Source organism: Passer domesticus, chromosome 1 (genome assembly GCF_036417665.1).
Source record: "Passer domesticus isolate bPasDom1 chromosome 1, bPasDom1.hap1, whole genome shotgun sequence".
Lineage (NCBI taxonomy): Eukaryota > Metazoa > Chordata > Aves > Passeriformes > Passeridae > Passer > Passer domesticus.
Window position 1 is genome coordinate 16817548 of NC_087474.1, and position 18238 is coordinate 16835785.

At 38.4% G+C, this 18238-nt stretch overlaps 1 protein-coding gene across 13 annotated transcripts in view; it reads right to left on the reverse strand.

Moving 5' to 3' along the window:
- KIAA1217 (KIAA1217 ortholog) overlaps positions 1 to 18238 on the reverse strand; it is a 355102-nt gene that overhangs the window by 221764 nt on the left and 115100 nt on the right. For 4 of the 13 annotated variants that reach the window (XM_064407671.1, XM_064407660.1, XM_064407706.1 and 1 more), the window contains exon 1: positions 7271 to 7755. The exons of 4 other annotated variants lie outside the window; for them this stretch is intronic. In XM_064407671.1, coding sequence (XP_064263741.1) covers positions 7271 to 7490 — 220 coding nt within the window. In that variant the 5' untranslated portion in view covers positions 7491 to 7755. Of the gene's footprint in view, positions 1 to 7270; positions 7756 to 18238 lie in introns of those variants that run through there. 5 more of the 13 variants (XM_064407650.1, XM_064407646.1, XM_064407832.1 and 2 more) reach the window with 3 other exon arrangements.

The window sequence follows — 18238 nt, forward strand, 5'->3', positions numbered from 1 at the left end:
TTTCTTAAAATGAACAGCAGGCCTGGGTAACTACTTATTGCCAGAGGAAGGGCAAAGAAAAGATGGATCCATTACTGAATGGGAAAAGACAGTTTTTAACAAATGGTGTGGGGCAAGCAGAATTTTGAATGCCTTTCTCATATCAGACTTCAAGAAGAGGGTCAGCTGTGACCATGTGTCTTCCATAATTAATACCAGCAAGAAACCCTAAAAAGGAAAGGAATTAAACCAGACAGTGTGCTGGGATCTTACAAATCTCATCCTAGGGCACTACAAGAACTAACAGATGAATATTTCTGCGTTCTTAATATTCACCTGAATTCACTCAGGATGATGAAATTCCAAAAGATTTGGAAAGAGCTGATGTTGTGTCTTCACTTATAATACTAGTAGGGATTCAGGAATTAAGATCAGCTAGAATGATTGTCTTTCTGGGTCAGGGGAAACCTTCAATGCCTAAAGTTAAAAGATGATTAACAGCAAAAATGGCTCTAGGAGTTAATCAGAAGCTTAAAACATTACCATGCCATTGTGCAAAAAAACTGTACTTGCACTAGGATTTATAAACATGTATCCACAATAATTGTAACATAATCCTTCCACTGCACTCAGGATGGAGCACCATGTCCAGCTTTGAAAATCCCATCTCAGAGGATGATGTGAGCTAACCTGAAAATTAAAGGAAGTTTGATCCATCACTTAATTAGCAGACAAGAATAACAACAGATAGAGATAGGAGTTGAATTTCAGCCTAGAAGGACACTACCAAAAGAAGTCCTAGAAGTTCATCCACCAAAAAGAAAACATACAAAGCTTATCAAGTACATGTTAAATACGTGAACACTGTCATTTATTTTCACTGTATTTCAGTGATGTTCTTTCCATTTTCAGTCAAAAACCTCTCAACTGTAGAAAAACTCGTGTCTTGACATCATACAAATAAACTAACACAGAACTCACTAGTAACTTTTTAACTTATTAGAATCCACATTAAATAAATTGATCCACAACATTAAATAAATTGATAAATCTGAAAGTTATTCTTTCAATTCAAAACACTAGCTCTTGTTCTGATAAAAGGGTACACTCAAAAATTATACATCCTGTATTAATAGGGTCAATTCTGGATAGAAAAAAACCCTGTTTCACAGAAACAGTCAGGCTTCAGGGGATTTTTTACAGTAGGACTAATATTTCTGAGCCTTCTCATTCAAATTTTGCTAAATTAGTTCAGATCTGCATGGTACTGTTTGACTGACACCTACTGAAATCTCTAATACTGAAATACTATGGTTCCAATTAAGTCATGTCACTTAGGTGACATTCTTACACTGTTCCAAATGTTGTATATACATGAAAAGTTACATACTGTGTATAAAATGTATACCTACATGAAAAGATGTGAAAGTGACATTGATATGTTGCTTTATGGAGCAAGAATCCAGTGAGGAACATTTAAATACCTACAGTCTGTGCCATCCATTAATTCCCTTAATTCAATCTCAACTTCAAAACCTCTGACAGATTTCAGAAATATATAATTTAAGGAAAAATGAACATTCAAAAATTATTAAAATAATTACTTCATTTCCCCAAAAACTGTATCCTCTCCAAAATTTCCTCATCTATATGGCTTAAGCTTTTTAAAAGTTGTGGAAAGAATTGGTGAAGTTTTTGCTCATCCCTCATGCCCTTACAGCAAAACAAACAGAAGATCCTGAGCTTCCCAAGGGGATGTATAGAGCTCTCCTCCTTTTCCTGCCAGGTCCCAGAGGAAGAACTTTTAAAGTGGATATACTTTCTGCAATTGAAAAATAGTTCTGTAAGCAAGGCAACTACTGTAACTTGGTTTCCCAAGCAGCTTTTTCTTTTATTGTTTTTTATTTTGGATTGACTACTGACTTGGTAAACTGAATTATACTTAGGCTGCAGTATACATTCTATTTCAAAACATTACCATCAGAATTCATGCAATCTCATCCATAATCTGAATTTTCTCTTCTAGTGAATAATGGGAGCTGTGAGCTCCAACCCAAGCTTGTCCCTTGGGTATGGCTTTTATGAGGTGTCACCCACACGTGAACTCTCTGATGTGCAAGGAGAGTTGAGCACACACTGCAGCTCTTCCCTGAACACACTATCAATCAGGTCTTCCTTCTCCACCCAGCCAGCAATTTTCCACAGTATTATTGAAAAATATAGACATGTACTATGTGACAGGTAGAGAACAGCATATCCCACACAGCTCAGTGTATACAGTGTATCATAGAAATGCAGTATTTTTGAGACTCTTACCTCTCCATCATAATTGCACAAATTCAGATAATGGGTAAAAAGGTTACCAATGAAAGAAAGCCTGCTGGGTATTTTTGACATGACCAATTTTTGGAGGAAATCATGCTTAAAAAAATAGCTAAAGTGTACTTTATGCTTGGGTCTGAGTCATGATCTCACAGCAAATAAGAACAGAGGTAGGCCAATTATTCTTTACCTAAACAAATGTCCAGGCATTCAGTTTTCAATAACCATAACTCCACTTTATATACTGCATAATCTTAACTGGAAGGAGGCATGTTCAGCTGCCCTATTCATCCTCAGGTGAAGTCATCTTTCAGCAGCTATAGAAATAAATGTTCATATAGGCAATTCAAAGAATGTCTATGGTTTCATGCCTGGTCTCTGTTTCTACATTGTAACTATAAATTCCAGGAGTTACCTTAATAATACTCTTTTCCAGCTTGAATTTTTTAATCTAGATTTATTTTGCAATCTAACGGCTCATGTTATTTCTCTATTTCTAATACTAATATACTAAAATGAAATAATATTGTCCCTATACATTATCAAAGCTATGTCTCAAGCTCAAAATTTTGAGCTATTAACTGTATTATGCTGCACATCTGATACCAGCTCTAGTTTTACTATAGTTTTTCAGACTACTACTCTAAAAGACAGAAAAATTTTTGACTTTTTCCTTTTTTTAAGATCACAGTAAACCTGCATTTCAATTTAAAAAAAGTATTGGTGGTAAAGAAGAAAGCTAGCATTAAATTTGTGAGATAATGAACATTTGTATATACAAGTACTGCATATACAAGATCTGTCTTCTCTGCCCTCATGAATCTAAAACAGTTGCAGAGGAAACAAAAATACTGTAGGCTAAATACTTACATTCTTTGCTTTGCTATTCTTTTAATAATGAACTTCCTTGGATGGCAAACCCCTAGTCTTACATGTGTTCTGTATTTGTAGGTACATCCCTGTCAGGAAATGCTGAGAAATGGAAGTTCCTGACAAATAAAGTTCTTGGCCTTAAACATTCCATAGATATTACTCAAATGTCAGACAGAATAATTTCCAAACTTTGGCCATTATTCTACATCTATTTAAAAAACATCATGTTCTTGGAGATAATTAGTAATGCACATATGGGTTATATGGTCACTGGAGTTTGTCATAAAAACAAACTAGGGAAAATGTAATTAATTGCACTTTCTATGGTGCCATTATTGCTTGTTTCGCATGAAGAGACCACAGTTATGAATCCCGTTATATCCCCAAAGTCCTTTTAGCCCCCTTCTAATAACTAGGGATGGAACAAACAGGTTTTGTCTAGTTTTGGATCCAACTGAATATGAGATAACAAAAGGTTTAGACTAAAAGTATTGGCCTTGCATTCCAATCACCATGAACTGCAAAGCAAAGGGCAGAGGAAAAACCAGGGAGGAAACTGTAATGGAGAAAAATAGAGTGAAAAATAAAGCAAAGTGAAGCAATGTGAAGCCAAGTAATAAGGCAAATATCAAAACTCAATAAAAGGGCACAGAGAAAGGAAATTGAAAAGACAAACATTAGTACATTCTCTGCTTTTCTTGGAGGAAAGTATGGGTTAGAGGAATTCATAAAGTTCTCCAATCAGTAACACATCCCAGAGGTGAAAAAATCCTATTTTAATTGATTCAGTCATGAAAGTGAAAATTAAAAGAGAAAGGTTTACTATCTCCATTTTTATTTAAACCAGCAAATCCTTAAATGATGTTCAGTTTGCCAAGAAAGTCCCTCACCAGGTGGGAAATGCCAAAACTCAGACTGTCTCTGCAACCCTGTTTCCCACTCTTGGTCTGAAGACCAAGCAACAAATTTTGTAGCCTGGATCTAAGTTTATTCCTCATTATAAAATAATACTTCCTTTCTCTTTTAGCAAGATTAACCTGGCATCCAGAGAAATTATGGTCTAAGTTGTCCATTAAATTCAGCTGAAGAGTAACAGGTAAGTACAAAATGACCTTCTTGAGTCCTTTGCATTAGACAGTATTTCACACAATAAAATTGCAGCTGGCACTGACTTCAGTTACTGTTATGTGGTTTCAGCTCTGCAAATCTGAACCCATGGTCTCAGATTTGCACACCCAGCAACTAAACCAAAACACAAATCCATACAGCCATCATTTCCTTGTGAAAGTGGAAGCAGTATGTCTGTCTGTGCCACACAGCCCTCAGTGGCAGAGAGATCCACTCTGACCTTTAATGGCTTTACCTACAAGGACTACTTTTGTCTCTGCCTCAAGCTGCCCCCCTGCTAATAGACCCCAACTTCTCAGTTAACTACAATTCATCTTGCACAATGCAGGGCAAGAATTCTGTAGAAAACCCCCCCAACATATAATGTAATTAAAAGGAGTCATCATGCTTTACAGTCCCGTTAAAATTATAGCCACAATTTTGTATTTCCTGTCTGTTAAGCACTGAGCTTTGCTGGATTGCTGTCTGTCAGCACCACTCATGCATGTGATCTCTTTGGTATTAATTGAAAACTTTCAAAGAAACCAGAAATAGCGTTATGTTGCCCATGTAAAATTCCACAGTAGAAATGAATCCAGACAACCCAGCTTGATCTCCTGGGCACTGACCAGGATTTTAAGGCGCAGCACATACACACAGCCATGGGGTTTCACTGACATGACACAACAAAGAATGAAATTTTGTCAAACCCCTCATCCATGTCAGGCTGTTTAGGACCCCACTCCCCATGTGACAGAGCCTCCTGCTCCCACTTCTCCATTCCAGCCCCTTTGATCCACCTAAGAGCCATTCCTCCTTCACCATTTTTTTCTCCTCCAAGCCCCAGTCTTCTCCCCACAGGAGCTTTCTGCCTCTCCTCACTATGCTTCCTGCTTTAGCCATCTCATTCAGCCTACACCTGCCCTCTGCCACCTCTTCCACTTTTCCTGTTCACCACTTCAGGACCACACAAACACCCTTGGCTGCTGCTCATGCTCTCTTGTGTTACCCAGCCTTACCCCAGAGCCCTGCCTCGTGGCTTCTATCATATCTCCTGTCCCTCCACCACCCAGGTCTGTACCTGCTACTCACAAAACATCTTTCAAATCACTTTGGCCAGTCTTAGGACTTTACTGGGGGTCATCCAGACAGTCCCACTTCCAGAGAAAAAACCCCACACTGTGCATTTCCATCACCCTTATAGTATGCTCCCTTCAGAAGTATCCATATTTGTTCTTCAACATCTCTTACAAAAACAACTCACAGTAACATAATTAAAACAGCCATCCCAATGCAGAAAGTCAGTACTTAACAATGCTCAATTCATGCTCAAGAAGACAGTAAGTGTAAGCTATAAACGCTAAAAGCACGTGCCATGTTGCAGCACTACTGATATACACTAAATTTGCCTTTATAGAAATTTCACCTAAAACTCTAAAAAGTGAGTGCAACCCTTGCTTGAAGTTGTAAAGCATTACATAGCCCAACAACACTTTGATAAATGAGTAAAGTGATAAAGGAACAGAGTGCCATAAAAATCACATCCCATTGAAAGGATGCACTTTTTGTACTGTAAATCCCACATGATTTCCTTTTCTCAATGGACCAAATAAATGAGGGAATGCAAAGGGAATAAACTGCTATTTGAAAAACTTTATCTGGGTGAAAAACATACTGTTACAGGATTTTCTATGAAAGTTTTCAAATTTTAAAAACTTGACTGGGAAACATAATTTACTAAAAAATCAATAAATATTCGTTACCAGGGCATAAAGAATTGTACATATGGGTTTTTTTTTGGACTAAAGGTTTTACTTTATTGCAATACATCTCAAGATCAAAAATTAGTTTCCACACTACATTGCTAAATAAGCAAGAGGTTCTATGAGTGAGACCAGTAATTTAAGCCCTCCCACCTCCAGCTTTTCTATTTGCTCTCTTCTGCCATTAATAAAGTGCTTCAAACACAGTTTCCTTTGTAGAAACAAACAGATCATCCGTCTCTCTGAGTAAGAGTAGGTGTCATCACTTTTCCCTTTGTGAAATAATAAAAGTCATACTGCAGGAAAAAAAATCTTTTAAACCTTATTCAGGTGGGAATAAAAACTGTGACCTTGGATGCCATGTGTGTGAAATGAAAGTACAGTTTCAAGTTACAAAGGTCTATAATGCACACTTCTTTTTCCTATGGATTTAGGATGGAAGGACAGCAATTTTTATTCTGTACTGAAGGGATTCTACTTCTTGTTAATATTTAAATATAAACACTATGAAGAGTACAATTAGATAGCACTACTTTTATTTCTTGATTGAATGGCAATCTACCCTCATTTTACACCATGTAGATTAAATGGCTACTTTTAAATGCAGTTCTAAGGAGTGCTGTCACAAAAACTAAGTTAAAAAGAGGCAGTGCTCCTGCAGCCCATTGCTCACCAGATCAGTGAAAGCAGATTGTAATCTTACATTATCCTCCACATTTGTTTGCATTCTGAAAGCATATAAGCCTTTCCAAATACACTTGATCTGTTTAGTTTTTATAAAAGAAATAGTTGCAGCTGCCTTGTTAGGACCCATAAAGAAGAGTTTTACTTGCAGGGTTTAAAGATGTCTATTTTCTCTTTATTTTCCCCTATTTAATCTTTCTCACACTTCTCACACTTCAAACCATTATTTCAAATAAAGCTTCACAATACAGTGGCACATTTAGACTGTAAAAGATTTTGATTTACCATTTTGACAGCTCAACATTTTTAGCTTGTATACAGCACCCAGCCAAAATTGAACAACAAAAATATTTTGAGCCCTTTTATTTTCAAAACAAATGCTTTATATACAAGAATCTGTTGTTTAGAAACAACACACACACACACACACATACACACATATACCCTCTATTATACAATAACTGATGCTTGGGGTTCATTAAAAGCACAATGATTGCAAATGCAATTGATTATTTTTTTTTCAGCATGAAATTACCAGTTACCTTTCAGGAAAGGAGCCCTCCGTGGCACAAGCCTTTCTGTGATTTCCACCTGCTCTTGCTGATGCTGTTTAACCAGGTTTCCTTCGCTGCCAGCTCTCAAAATCTTTTCGCCTAGCCTAATTTTTCGTGATCGGCTGTTAAAATCTTCTTTCCTAGACAAAGGCGATTTAGGAGCTGTATTAGCCGACACAGGTCGAGCCAAGCGAGAGGGTTTGGACATCCTGCCTGTGCAGGAATGTACCTGCTCCAAAAGCAATGCCTAAAAAATCCTTCGCAGCTCACTTTCCAGCACAGAGGCTGGGGAGTTGGTGTGTGCAGCGCAGCTGGATGTGAAGTGCTGTGCTGCCAGCCTGATCAGTTTTAAACACCGAGCCTTGGGTGGTCACGCAGTTTCCCAGACCTGTGGAATGCAAACGTGTGCTGGGGTAGAACAGATGCCTCTGTCCCGGTGCTGAGCCCCAGCCACGCTGTGGGGAGCAGAAGCTCTTCCAGGGAATGCCCCGAGCTCCTGGTGTGCCCTGAGGAGCGCCCTGGCACCAGGGGAATGCTCCACCTACGCAGGTACAGCGTGAAACCCACCCAAGCACGGGGCCACCTCCGCCTGTGGGACCCTCCCGCGCTCCTCTCCCAGCCCTCTCTCTCAAACAAACACTTTCTTGTTTCAGCAGATTTCCTCGCAGTGCGCCAAAACCACACTGCTTCAGTGCTATATGGTAAATGCCTGATGTCAAGAACACATTTGTCTTTGAGTTAAGCACAGTGCAAGCTCAAATTGGATTAAATGATGCATATTCTCCTAGCACTGTATTATCTAACTCGCCAAAAGAAAGGGAGGACTGACAGGAAATATCATCTCTCTTTGAAAAATGTCCCAAATCCCTTTATTATCAATGTTTAGGAAGCAACACTGCACAGAATATTGCCCATTATACTTTCCTATTTCAATGGTACATATACATCTAGAAAACCCCTGGCTTCTTGCACACTACAGATAGTCATGTTCTTTACTGACTCTCTAAAGAAAAAATTCCTGACCTCAGGCTACGTTATATCAAATTTCAGTTCTTGGGTGCTCTTCTTTGAAAATGCCCAGGCAAATCCTGCCTAACTTTCTCTGCCAGCTCTGTGCTTGTGAATGCTGCCAAGACAAAGAGCATTTGGTCACATGAAAAGAAAATTCCATTCACCATAATTTTGGAAACAACTTCTAAAGAAAAACAACACAGCGCAAACAAAAGAAAACATCACAGCTACAGTTACAGTAAAATCTTCATGCTGTATTTTAAAAGGTATTTCTCAATATCCCAGGCAACCAGTATGCTGCATCTCTAACAGAATATGAGGGTCCATTTTATTTCAAAACTAGAACAAACACAAGCAAATCAATATTATACAAGCTAAAGTACTAACAGATATTTAGGAGAAATGCTTAATAAGAAAAAAGTGAACAAAACGTGACTTATTATTACAGCCATTCCTCATTGTCTGAGATGGCAATTGTGCAATGCAGTAAAATATTTTTGCAAGTTATTTCTATATTTTTTCTAATTATCCTACATTAAATAGGTAATTGTTTATGCCCTATCTATAAAGCATGGTGTCTATTGCTTTGTTGCCCCATCAAGCATGGGCCAGATTAAGTGCAATACAGCAAGCCTTGCCATGATATTATTCTGCATATTATATTATCAACACAGAAGGAGCCCTGAGTAGGAAGATTTCTACTCACAAGGAGAGATCTGAGAGGCATGGGAGTAACTGGGCTCATTAGCAGAGCTCAGACACAGCAGGTCGTGCAGAAGACAATGAAGACCAGAAACAGGGGTGAAATAGGATGATGAATGGAGAGTTAATCATGAAACTGGGGTAAAGAATGAGTGAAGAAGGAAGAGAAAATGTGAAACCCAGTATGCATGTGACAGCTCAGTTGTACTGAGCCTAAGAAGTACTGTCATTCCCTCTCAAGATCTTGGACTGTTTGACCAATTGTAATTTTTAATATCTTCCATTATGATTTCTCATTGTGCAGACACAAATGTTGTATGCTTAAGAAGCATTTTTAAGCCGTGATAATAATGCCTCTGACACTACAAAGACATATTTTAATTCTTCAACACAGAACAATTGTGAAATAGAATCCAGTCCTGAGTGACAACAAATATAGTATTTCAGTTTTTGAATCACTACTGCTAAAGCAAAATCCAACAGAGATTGCTGTACATGACACATTCACCCAAACTAAGCATCCTTGTCACAGGTTGCTCGTGGAAAGAATGACCTCATCTGTGAAGGAGAATCTTAATTATACACTCATGTTACCTGTAATTTTAAATAATTTCTAAGCAAAGCAAAGACATTGTGAATTCAAGACTTTCCTAAGTCTCTCTCTAGTGATGTAGCAAGAAAGATGAGGAAAGGGAGCTCCATCCATCAGCTTTTGCTAGGAAAGGCCCTAAGCTTTCCATTTGGATGCTAAAGTGACACTTCTGCACTGAAAGAGAGCAGTGACATCCTGGTTTTGACAAGAAAGATTTTTTCTCACAGCAGAGACACGGCCCTGCAGAAATGGGGGGAGTCAAACACCTTCCTCAAACACGGGAAATTCCTGGAATACTCCAGTCAAAGATGGCCATTTTCAGTAGTATCTCAGTGTCTGATGGCACTGTGTCATGTGAGGAGAGGCTGGGAGATCTGCTCAGCCTGAACATCTGATGTGGGCATAAAGCTGGGCTCTTCTCAGTGGGCCCAGCAGCAGGACCAGAGACAATGACCACAAATTGAAACACAGGGGGAAAATAAAGAATTTAAGGCTTTTTTATAGAGTGAAGGTGGTCAGACACTGGCACAAGTTGAACAGGGAGAGCAAGAATTCTCCTTCTTTGGAGATAAGCAGCACCCAACCAGGCACAGCCCTGACCTGCCTGCTGTAGACTGAGCTGGGGCTTGGACTAGGCAGTCTCCAGAAGTGCCTTCCCACTCCACAGAATTATCAAACTTTTCAGAGGCTATTTATAATCTGGAAGTTTAAATATATTTTCATCTGTCCAACAGTAGATGTACAACCTTTCTGCAGGTTCTAGCAATTTAGCTATCCCATGCCTGACTGCCACTTCTGGGAGGATTTGCTTCCTTTCTGGTCATTCATCCCTTTTAGCTTCCTGCAGTCTATGGCACGGTGTTCCCCAAAAAATGTCCTCTTTGTTTGTTTTAAAGGCTCTGAGATGTGAAGTTGGTGATTCCAGCTATCAGCATCAAACTCTTAAAAAAAATCCCCCAAAAAGCCAAAACACCAAAAAAACTCCTCCCCAAAATCCCACAAAACCCTGAAATAAACCATTCCAGAACATAAGCTGGGGATGCTTAGCTGACTGTGTTTCAGGCTGGATGTAGACACAGTAAATCAGAGCACTCTGGGCTGGAACAGCATGAGAGTGCAGCCAGGGCTGCTGCCAGCTCCCCACCACCCACCTGCACAGGTCCCCCCTCCCCAGCCCAGCTGCCCTGGGGGCCTGGGCTCCTCCCAGCTGTGGGGCAGGTCCCTTCCTGCCAATCCCTCCTCCTTCACCACGGGTTCTTATTGAAGTTCCCCAGGGAGCAAGTCTTTCATCAGCTCTCAGGCTTTTTGAAACCCCAAGCTACTCTTTTGAACTAAAAAAACTCAAAACAAACTCACAAAACCAAAAATAAACAAAGCAAAAAAAGCCCCCAAACAAAACGTTCAAAACAAACCCAGCCCTTCTCCCTTAGATTTCAGATAGCCAACTTCAGCTAGATAGAGACATCATGTTGAGGTAACTTACCATTCAGCAAAAAGCAGTTCACTTTGTCAGGTTTTCATCAAGGAAGTTTTCTAGTGCTTTGGGTCAATGAATAAACTCGGTCACAGCCTCACACAGCAGAAATTAAGGGACCAACAGTGCTTTGAATAATCACATATATACGTAACAAGTAATATTTTTAGAAAACCATACTCTGTTTAAAATATTGTCCTTTTAGCTTTAAAACTAACCTCTCCTCTTTCTGGCCTAGAAAATAAATTGCTGCTGAAATATGACAACAAGAATTTGTTAAGAGTTAGCAAACAGAAGGCATTTTTACCATAGCATATTAGATAGGTTATGATACTGCTGTTAACTTCAGAAATGTTTGTGCCCTCTGGGATAAAAGAAACGTGACTATAGATGTTATTAATCCAAACAAAGCATTTGCAAAGCTTGAAATTTCCTTTTTTGGGCAACCATGGAATTCTAGTTTACATTTGCACATAAAGAGCTGGGGAGAGGAGAGGATCCCTTGCATGTGAACCAGGAAAAATTGGGAGCTGGTGCTGTACAGTTCAGGATGTGGCGTTTTCTCAGCCTACCAAATCCTCCCCCCAGATTTTGGCCTGCAAGTATCTAAAGACAGAAAGGCATGTATGCAGAAATATTTCAGCTTCAGCAGACTCTTTCTAAACTATTGACAGGCAACAACTGCTACACCAGTAAATGGAAGTTGCAGGTGCAGAAGTTAAAACTGCAAATTAATGAAGTCTTCTCTTTACAAAATTACGCAAGTAACCAGATGGCATAACATTTTCAGCATGAAATGAGAAATAAATGTATAGGCACCAGAAGAACAAGATCAGTGATGAAAACAATTTCAGATGCAAGTCACTGATAGGTATGTAATGTAATAATAAAATAAAATAAAAAAAAAGCTTGGTGCTTCAGAGAGCTACATTTTCCAGCAACTGAAGCATGCAAAATTAGTGACAAGTTAATTTTGCAGATGTTAAAGCTTTCTTAGAACTATGTACCAGTGCTTTATTTCTCCATATATGATTTCTGAAATAGTTGCATAGTACAGAAGATGCTTCATATTCAATATATTGAGACCCATTTTAAAACATTTCCAACGGATCTGAAGACATTCTGGCTGGGAAAATAAACCATACAAAAGGAACCTAGTCATTCACTCAAAGACAAGTAAACCCCTCCAACAGAAGGCAAACTGTATTTATGGCAAGTCCTGTTACTCTTGAATATGGTCTTAAAAAGGAAAGTCTGTTAAGGCCTGCTCTAATATAATAGCTGCCCAGGAGATTCTATAATTAAAGCAGAGTTGTCATTTATATCAGGAAATTCTGTTCCAGAGATTTACTACTCAGCCATAAAAATTTAATCTCAGTTCCAAGTCTTAAAAAAAAAACCCAAAAAACTAACTCAGAAAAAAATCCTTCAGGTCTACTATATTTCCTTTTATTCAAAATTTAGAAAATTAAACCATAGCAAAAACTTTCTTACAGATAAAAGCATTTACAGCTGTAGAATCTAAATACCTTATTCTGCCACAAACCCAGGAATAGTAAGGGCAAAGTTAATTTTCTTTATTATTTTATCACTTCTGCATCTTATATTTTGCTTTGATTCCAAGATCTTAAAAGTCCTGGTTTGCCTGAGTACACAGGTCTGTGGCTTACTATTGAAGTGTTTGTAAAGACTGAACTATGTCAAGGTTATGGTTTTTCTAAAGCAGTGCAGGTACAACACTACTGTCCCTCACCTGGTGCTGTCCTTTTGACAATTGCTCTGGGGTCCCTTCCCTGCCTGAAGGGTTGTAGGAGCCCAAGCACACTCAGTCACAGGTAACTGCATTTAGCAAAGGGTGCATCCACTGAAGAACAAAGCAATGGGGCAAGTGTGTGAAAACACAGCTTTTCATGTTTGAAATGTTTGCCAAGATTGTTCCTGAGATTTGCAGTTGATGCCAACTCTGATGGCAGGCCAGGGTGCTTCATCCTGATGAGTTAATCACTAAGTAATTCCAGACAGGAAAATCAGCTGTGAACAACTGCCCATGCAACTCATAACAAATACTTTTTTTTTTTTTTTGCAGAATGTTACCTTTTTCTATATATCAGCCACTCACAAAAGAATACAAAATTCAAATATTTATGCCATATTTAAATTATTGCTAAACTCTAGCAAAGTGTTCTGTGATTTGGCTGTTCTTGGTGCCATACTGGTTGGCTGTAATAACTAAAAATGCTAAAATCTCCACAATCTTGGTTCAAAGCTTTTTCGCTTGTTCTGATCTTTTAATCAAATCAAATAAGAACTTAGGCTCAATATGTTCTTAAAGGAATACCCATTAACTATAAATCACAGCAGATCATCACTATTATTCCTTCATTGTTAAGTAACATGTGAATACTGCTTTCCACATCTGCAGTTATTTCACATGAGATTCTTAAAGCATTTGAAAATGTGCACAAAATTATCTTTTGCCAGATTTCTAGCATTAGTAGTTTCTTGAGAAAAGTGTTCCACTTTCTAAGTCCCTGAAATTATGTAAGTGAAACTATGACTGGCTTAGTCTTTATTGCCACTATAAATAGGGAGGGAGAGAAACAATTTGTAACACTACACTGACATTTTACTCTGAAGAAAATGTTAGTTTCAAATGTTAGGTGCTAATTTGTTTTAGCATAACTGCAGCCTTCTCTAGCTTTTTGAATCACGTTTTCAAATGACCACCTCTTAATAAAAGGATAACCTTTAGAAGAGCTCTAACACATCAAAAATACAACACAGAGAACTTAAAGCTTTACAAAAGAAAAACTATGCCTTACAGAAAATCAACCCCTTATGATGGTTTAAATGAAATCTTGGAATGAAGAGGAGATAGGTAGGTAGCAAGAGCAGATTGGATGTGTCAGGAGACAGAAACACAGTCCTTGACTGACAGAATCCTGTTCATATGGTCAAGGCACAGATAAGTCCTTTTCATTGTTTCAATACTCCACTTTCATCATGAAGTTCTGCATCATGCACACAGGGGGGAAAAATAAGTAAAGAAAAGTAAGCACAAAATGAATGAAGGGAGGACAATCTTCAGGCATGAGGGCAATTCAGTCATATCTCACGTGAAGTATTTTAACTGTTCCTCATCCAGCAAGGCTCCACCAATAGCACCTGGGTATGGGTGCTGCAGTGCTCTCGTAAGGAGGAGCAAACCACAAAGAAAAGAGAACAATGGGAAGACAACGGTCATCCTTTGAAGATGGTGGTGAGAAGGAATATCTCTGTAGGGCAGCTGTAGGTCTGGCACTCTTGGCTGGGACTACCACAGTCTTTTTCCACCACAGACCTTGGATGTAAACCTCCACAGGTCTATGGAAAGCCAAAGGGAAGTAAGTAGATATAGAACCCTTTATAATCAGGTATTACAATAACATTTATTTGGGGGCCTTTTTAAAAGCAAAATAATTAGTCAGCACCATTTGAACTGCAGAAATACCCAGAGAGTGTTCCACCAATCCAGTGTCCTTTTCTCAGAAGTGGCCCTGGAAGTGAGGATTTAGTGAACTGCAGAATATAAAATGTATTTTTCTACTTGTGAGACACAATATTTTTCAGACGTTGATAAATGAATATTTCAAGAAGATAATCCGATCAGCTGTCTGTGATTTTTGTGTGGTTTTGGCCATTACAGAAAAGGAAAAAGTACTTTTTCTTCCAAGTCCTGTTTAAAATATGCATCATCAGAGTACAGCAAGCTTTAATTTTTGCACAATTTTACTTACACAGTTCAACATATATGATGCACAAGGTTCTTTCCTGTGTCAAAATTTCAAGTGGCTGGTGCTGAATTCAATCCTTTCTGTCACTTACACTGTTCTTACAGTGAGATAACAAGTGCCCTATAATGCTGACTGCCTGGGTTTGAGTGAACTGCCTGTAAACAGCCAGCTGCTTGATCCCTTGCTGTCTGAGCAGCTCTGGAGAGATGAACATTTTTGTTAAACAACAACATAAAATCTGCAACTCCATTTATTGTGTTTCTATAGCCATAGGTAATAGTTCAGGTAGTCCAAGTTTACCACTACTCCTCTGAAAAGCACAGCCATTGCACCCTCACCTGCTCAAGCCATCTGGAAAGACATTTCTTGGTTACAATCTGCCCATACTTGTAGAGACTAAATGTTCTGAAATCTGGAGATTTTATGCAGATTGCTTGATGTCCTGCTTTGCTGGACCATATTTGATGATTTATTACCTTATTTACATTAAATTACAACAAATGGTCCCAATTACTAGCACCTAAGAGTGAGGAGATTGCAGCACATAGCATGCTTTAAGAATGCAGCAACTGTTGTTTCCTTTATTTCTGGCAGATATTTGGGGTGGTATCCAGGTTATCCTGATGGATCCTCCAAACTGTGTCCATCATCAGACATTGTTCATCAGGAACACAAGAGGAAAATCTAATTCAGTGATCAAACAGCAGACAATAGCAGATGGCAATGAAGTAAAGAAATCGGAAATATTAGTCTTTCCAACCAAGAAAAATCTTGAAAAGAACTAATAACCCAATCAATAAAAATAAGGGCCTATGAAGTATGTTAACAAAAATCCCAACCTATTTTCTGAATAGAAAACTAAACTAATGACCATGTCAAGTACAATATATAAATATAAAATCTTCTTTAAAAAAAGGTCAGTGGCCATTTTAAAGTAGGTTAGCACAAGTTAAAATAAAGAGGACACTGCATGACCAGCAGTTCTGCCTAGAACCATAAAGGAAATTGGTAAAATTATGTTTTTAATGTATATTCACTTTCTCAAGGACAACAAAATTTACTGTGTTCTACCAAGAAGTATTCTCTGATCTGACTGTTCTTGATGCTATATTGGTTTGCTGTAATGACTAAAAGATGTAAAAAACATTGAGTCTTAGTTCAAAGTTGTTTCACTTGTACTAATGCATTAATCAAATAAAGTAAAATTTTGACTTCAGTATGTTCCTGTTTGATCCCAAAGCGTTAAAATAAGATTGATGTTATAAGGATTGCTACATAAAGAACAGACAGACATGTACTTAAAAACACATGCAAAGAGAGACAGAAATAAAATTGGTGAAAAGAAGGAGAAGAAGAGCAGTAATTCCCCTCTGCTAAGAGCTCCAGTGCTTTTAATGGGCACCAGTCTGCTATCAGGGAGATTTCAGCCAGTCTGACCTGAATTCCTCCCACTGAAATGCAACCACCACATCTACCATGTTACTGTATATGAACCATAAAATAAACAGAATAATTCAGAAGCTATTAAAAATTAATGTTACAAATTCTGACAGCAAGCCTTCATGATGTCCCTCATTTTAATAGTCCTTAAAATGCCTTTCAATGAAAGGGTCTGTAGGGGGAAAGACTGGAATAACTTGGATCAAAAAAAAATCAGGTTTCTTACCTCAATAAAGACTCCTTGAAGGGGAAAAATAGGATGTGAGCAACTTCCATATTTAACATTAGAATTAAATGGACCTTTTAAATCTTTGCTGGACTTTAATGACAAGTTTGTAAATTATTTACTCCCATGAAAAAATGAAGTTTTGCAATTGGGAATTCAAATAACTCCCAGATAATGTATAAACCTAAAGAGAACTATTGCCTTCTCCTTTAGATAGAAAAGCTCTGCAATGCTAACAGCCATAAAACATGGTGAAGATGGAGGCAGTGACCATAAAGGTAGCGTTAAGCAAGTAACACATTTCAGGTCTAAAAATGAGACCTTAATGTATATTTCACATAAAGAAATGTCTTCCACTGAATAAAATAATCCCATTACCAATCACCTGCCAAGTGTGACACACACCTTAATACTTTTGAAGAGTACTTTTACATGAAAACAGAAAAAAAAAAGGAAAAAAAATTGATTAACAATGTTTTAGACATTTTCAGCCTAAACTTTTCTTTCCAAGCTCTCCACAGTTTTGTACAGCACAAACAAATTTTCCATCTTATTCCACTAGCAGAGACTACCTCAATTTCAGACTATTTTGCAGCTAATAAGATCACAGTCACATATCCCTTAATATAAAACAATTTCATTCTAGTTATTAAAGCCAGCTATTTAGGGTTCTACACTCAAAGGTAATTGCACAGGTAATTTTAATTTGGTGGAACCTAACCATATAATAAGAGTCTGGTGAAGATTCAGGATTTAATTCTATAATTTCAAAGTGACTATGACTTATTTTACAGCAGCTGTTATAGTGTAAATCAGCCTTGGTTCCACCTCCAGCTCAGTGTCTTGGTTTGAAAAGACAGGAGTCTGTGAAGGAAGGCAAAAGCCTCCTGTGAAATGGAAAAGGTAGACCCCCTCCTTCCGAATTATCACAATTTTAGAATTAAAAGGGCTCTCAGGCAAAGATATGGGAATGGGAATAACAGTTCTTTACTAGGAAGAAAAAAAAAAACTAAATAACAATGTAATTTAGTACAAGCAAAAAAAACCACTGGCAGAGTGAGAAAAACCTGACACCCTGAGAAGTCAGGGTGCTGATAGCAGTCCAGCCAGATGGTGGCTGCTCCTCCTGGAGCGGCGATCTGCAGAAGGGTGTAGATCCCTTCCGAAAATGCGGCGAAGGAGCAGCTGGGCCTTGGTTCCTGATTCCTCTAGGAAATCCAGCGAAGAAGGCTGTCTGTGGTCTCAGAAATGCTTGTTTTATGGTGGCAGGGATGCTTGGCTCCTCCCTCTGGGTGGGGCATCTCTCAATGGGATGATGTAACTAATCTTACCAGCCACAGTGAGTAATTCAATAGCCCATCAGCAGGAGATTATCTTCCTGGCAGTGTCATTGTTCTTAAAAGAGATAAGAAAAACTGCCCAACCCCCAACAGATGGCAAAAAAAGAATACATGCCTATTTTACAGGCCAGGACACCATATAGCCCATTAGCAGGAGATTATCTTCCTGGCAGTGTCATTGTTCTTGAAAGAGATAAGAAAAACTGCCCAACCCCCAACAGATGGCAAAATAGAATACATGCCTACTTTACAAGCCAGGACACTCAGCCACCAGCTTCTGCAGTTAGAGTTGCTTCTTTGGTGGTGATCTCCTATTTATTCAATAGAGCATCAAGTTTTACTGTCCTAAATACAAAACCTGTCAAAACAGGAAGCCTTGCAGTTTGCAGCCTAATATC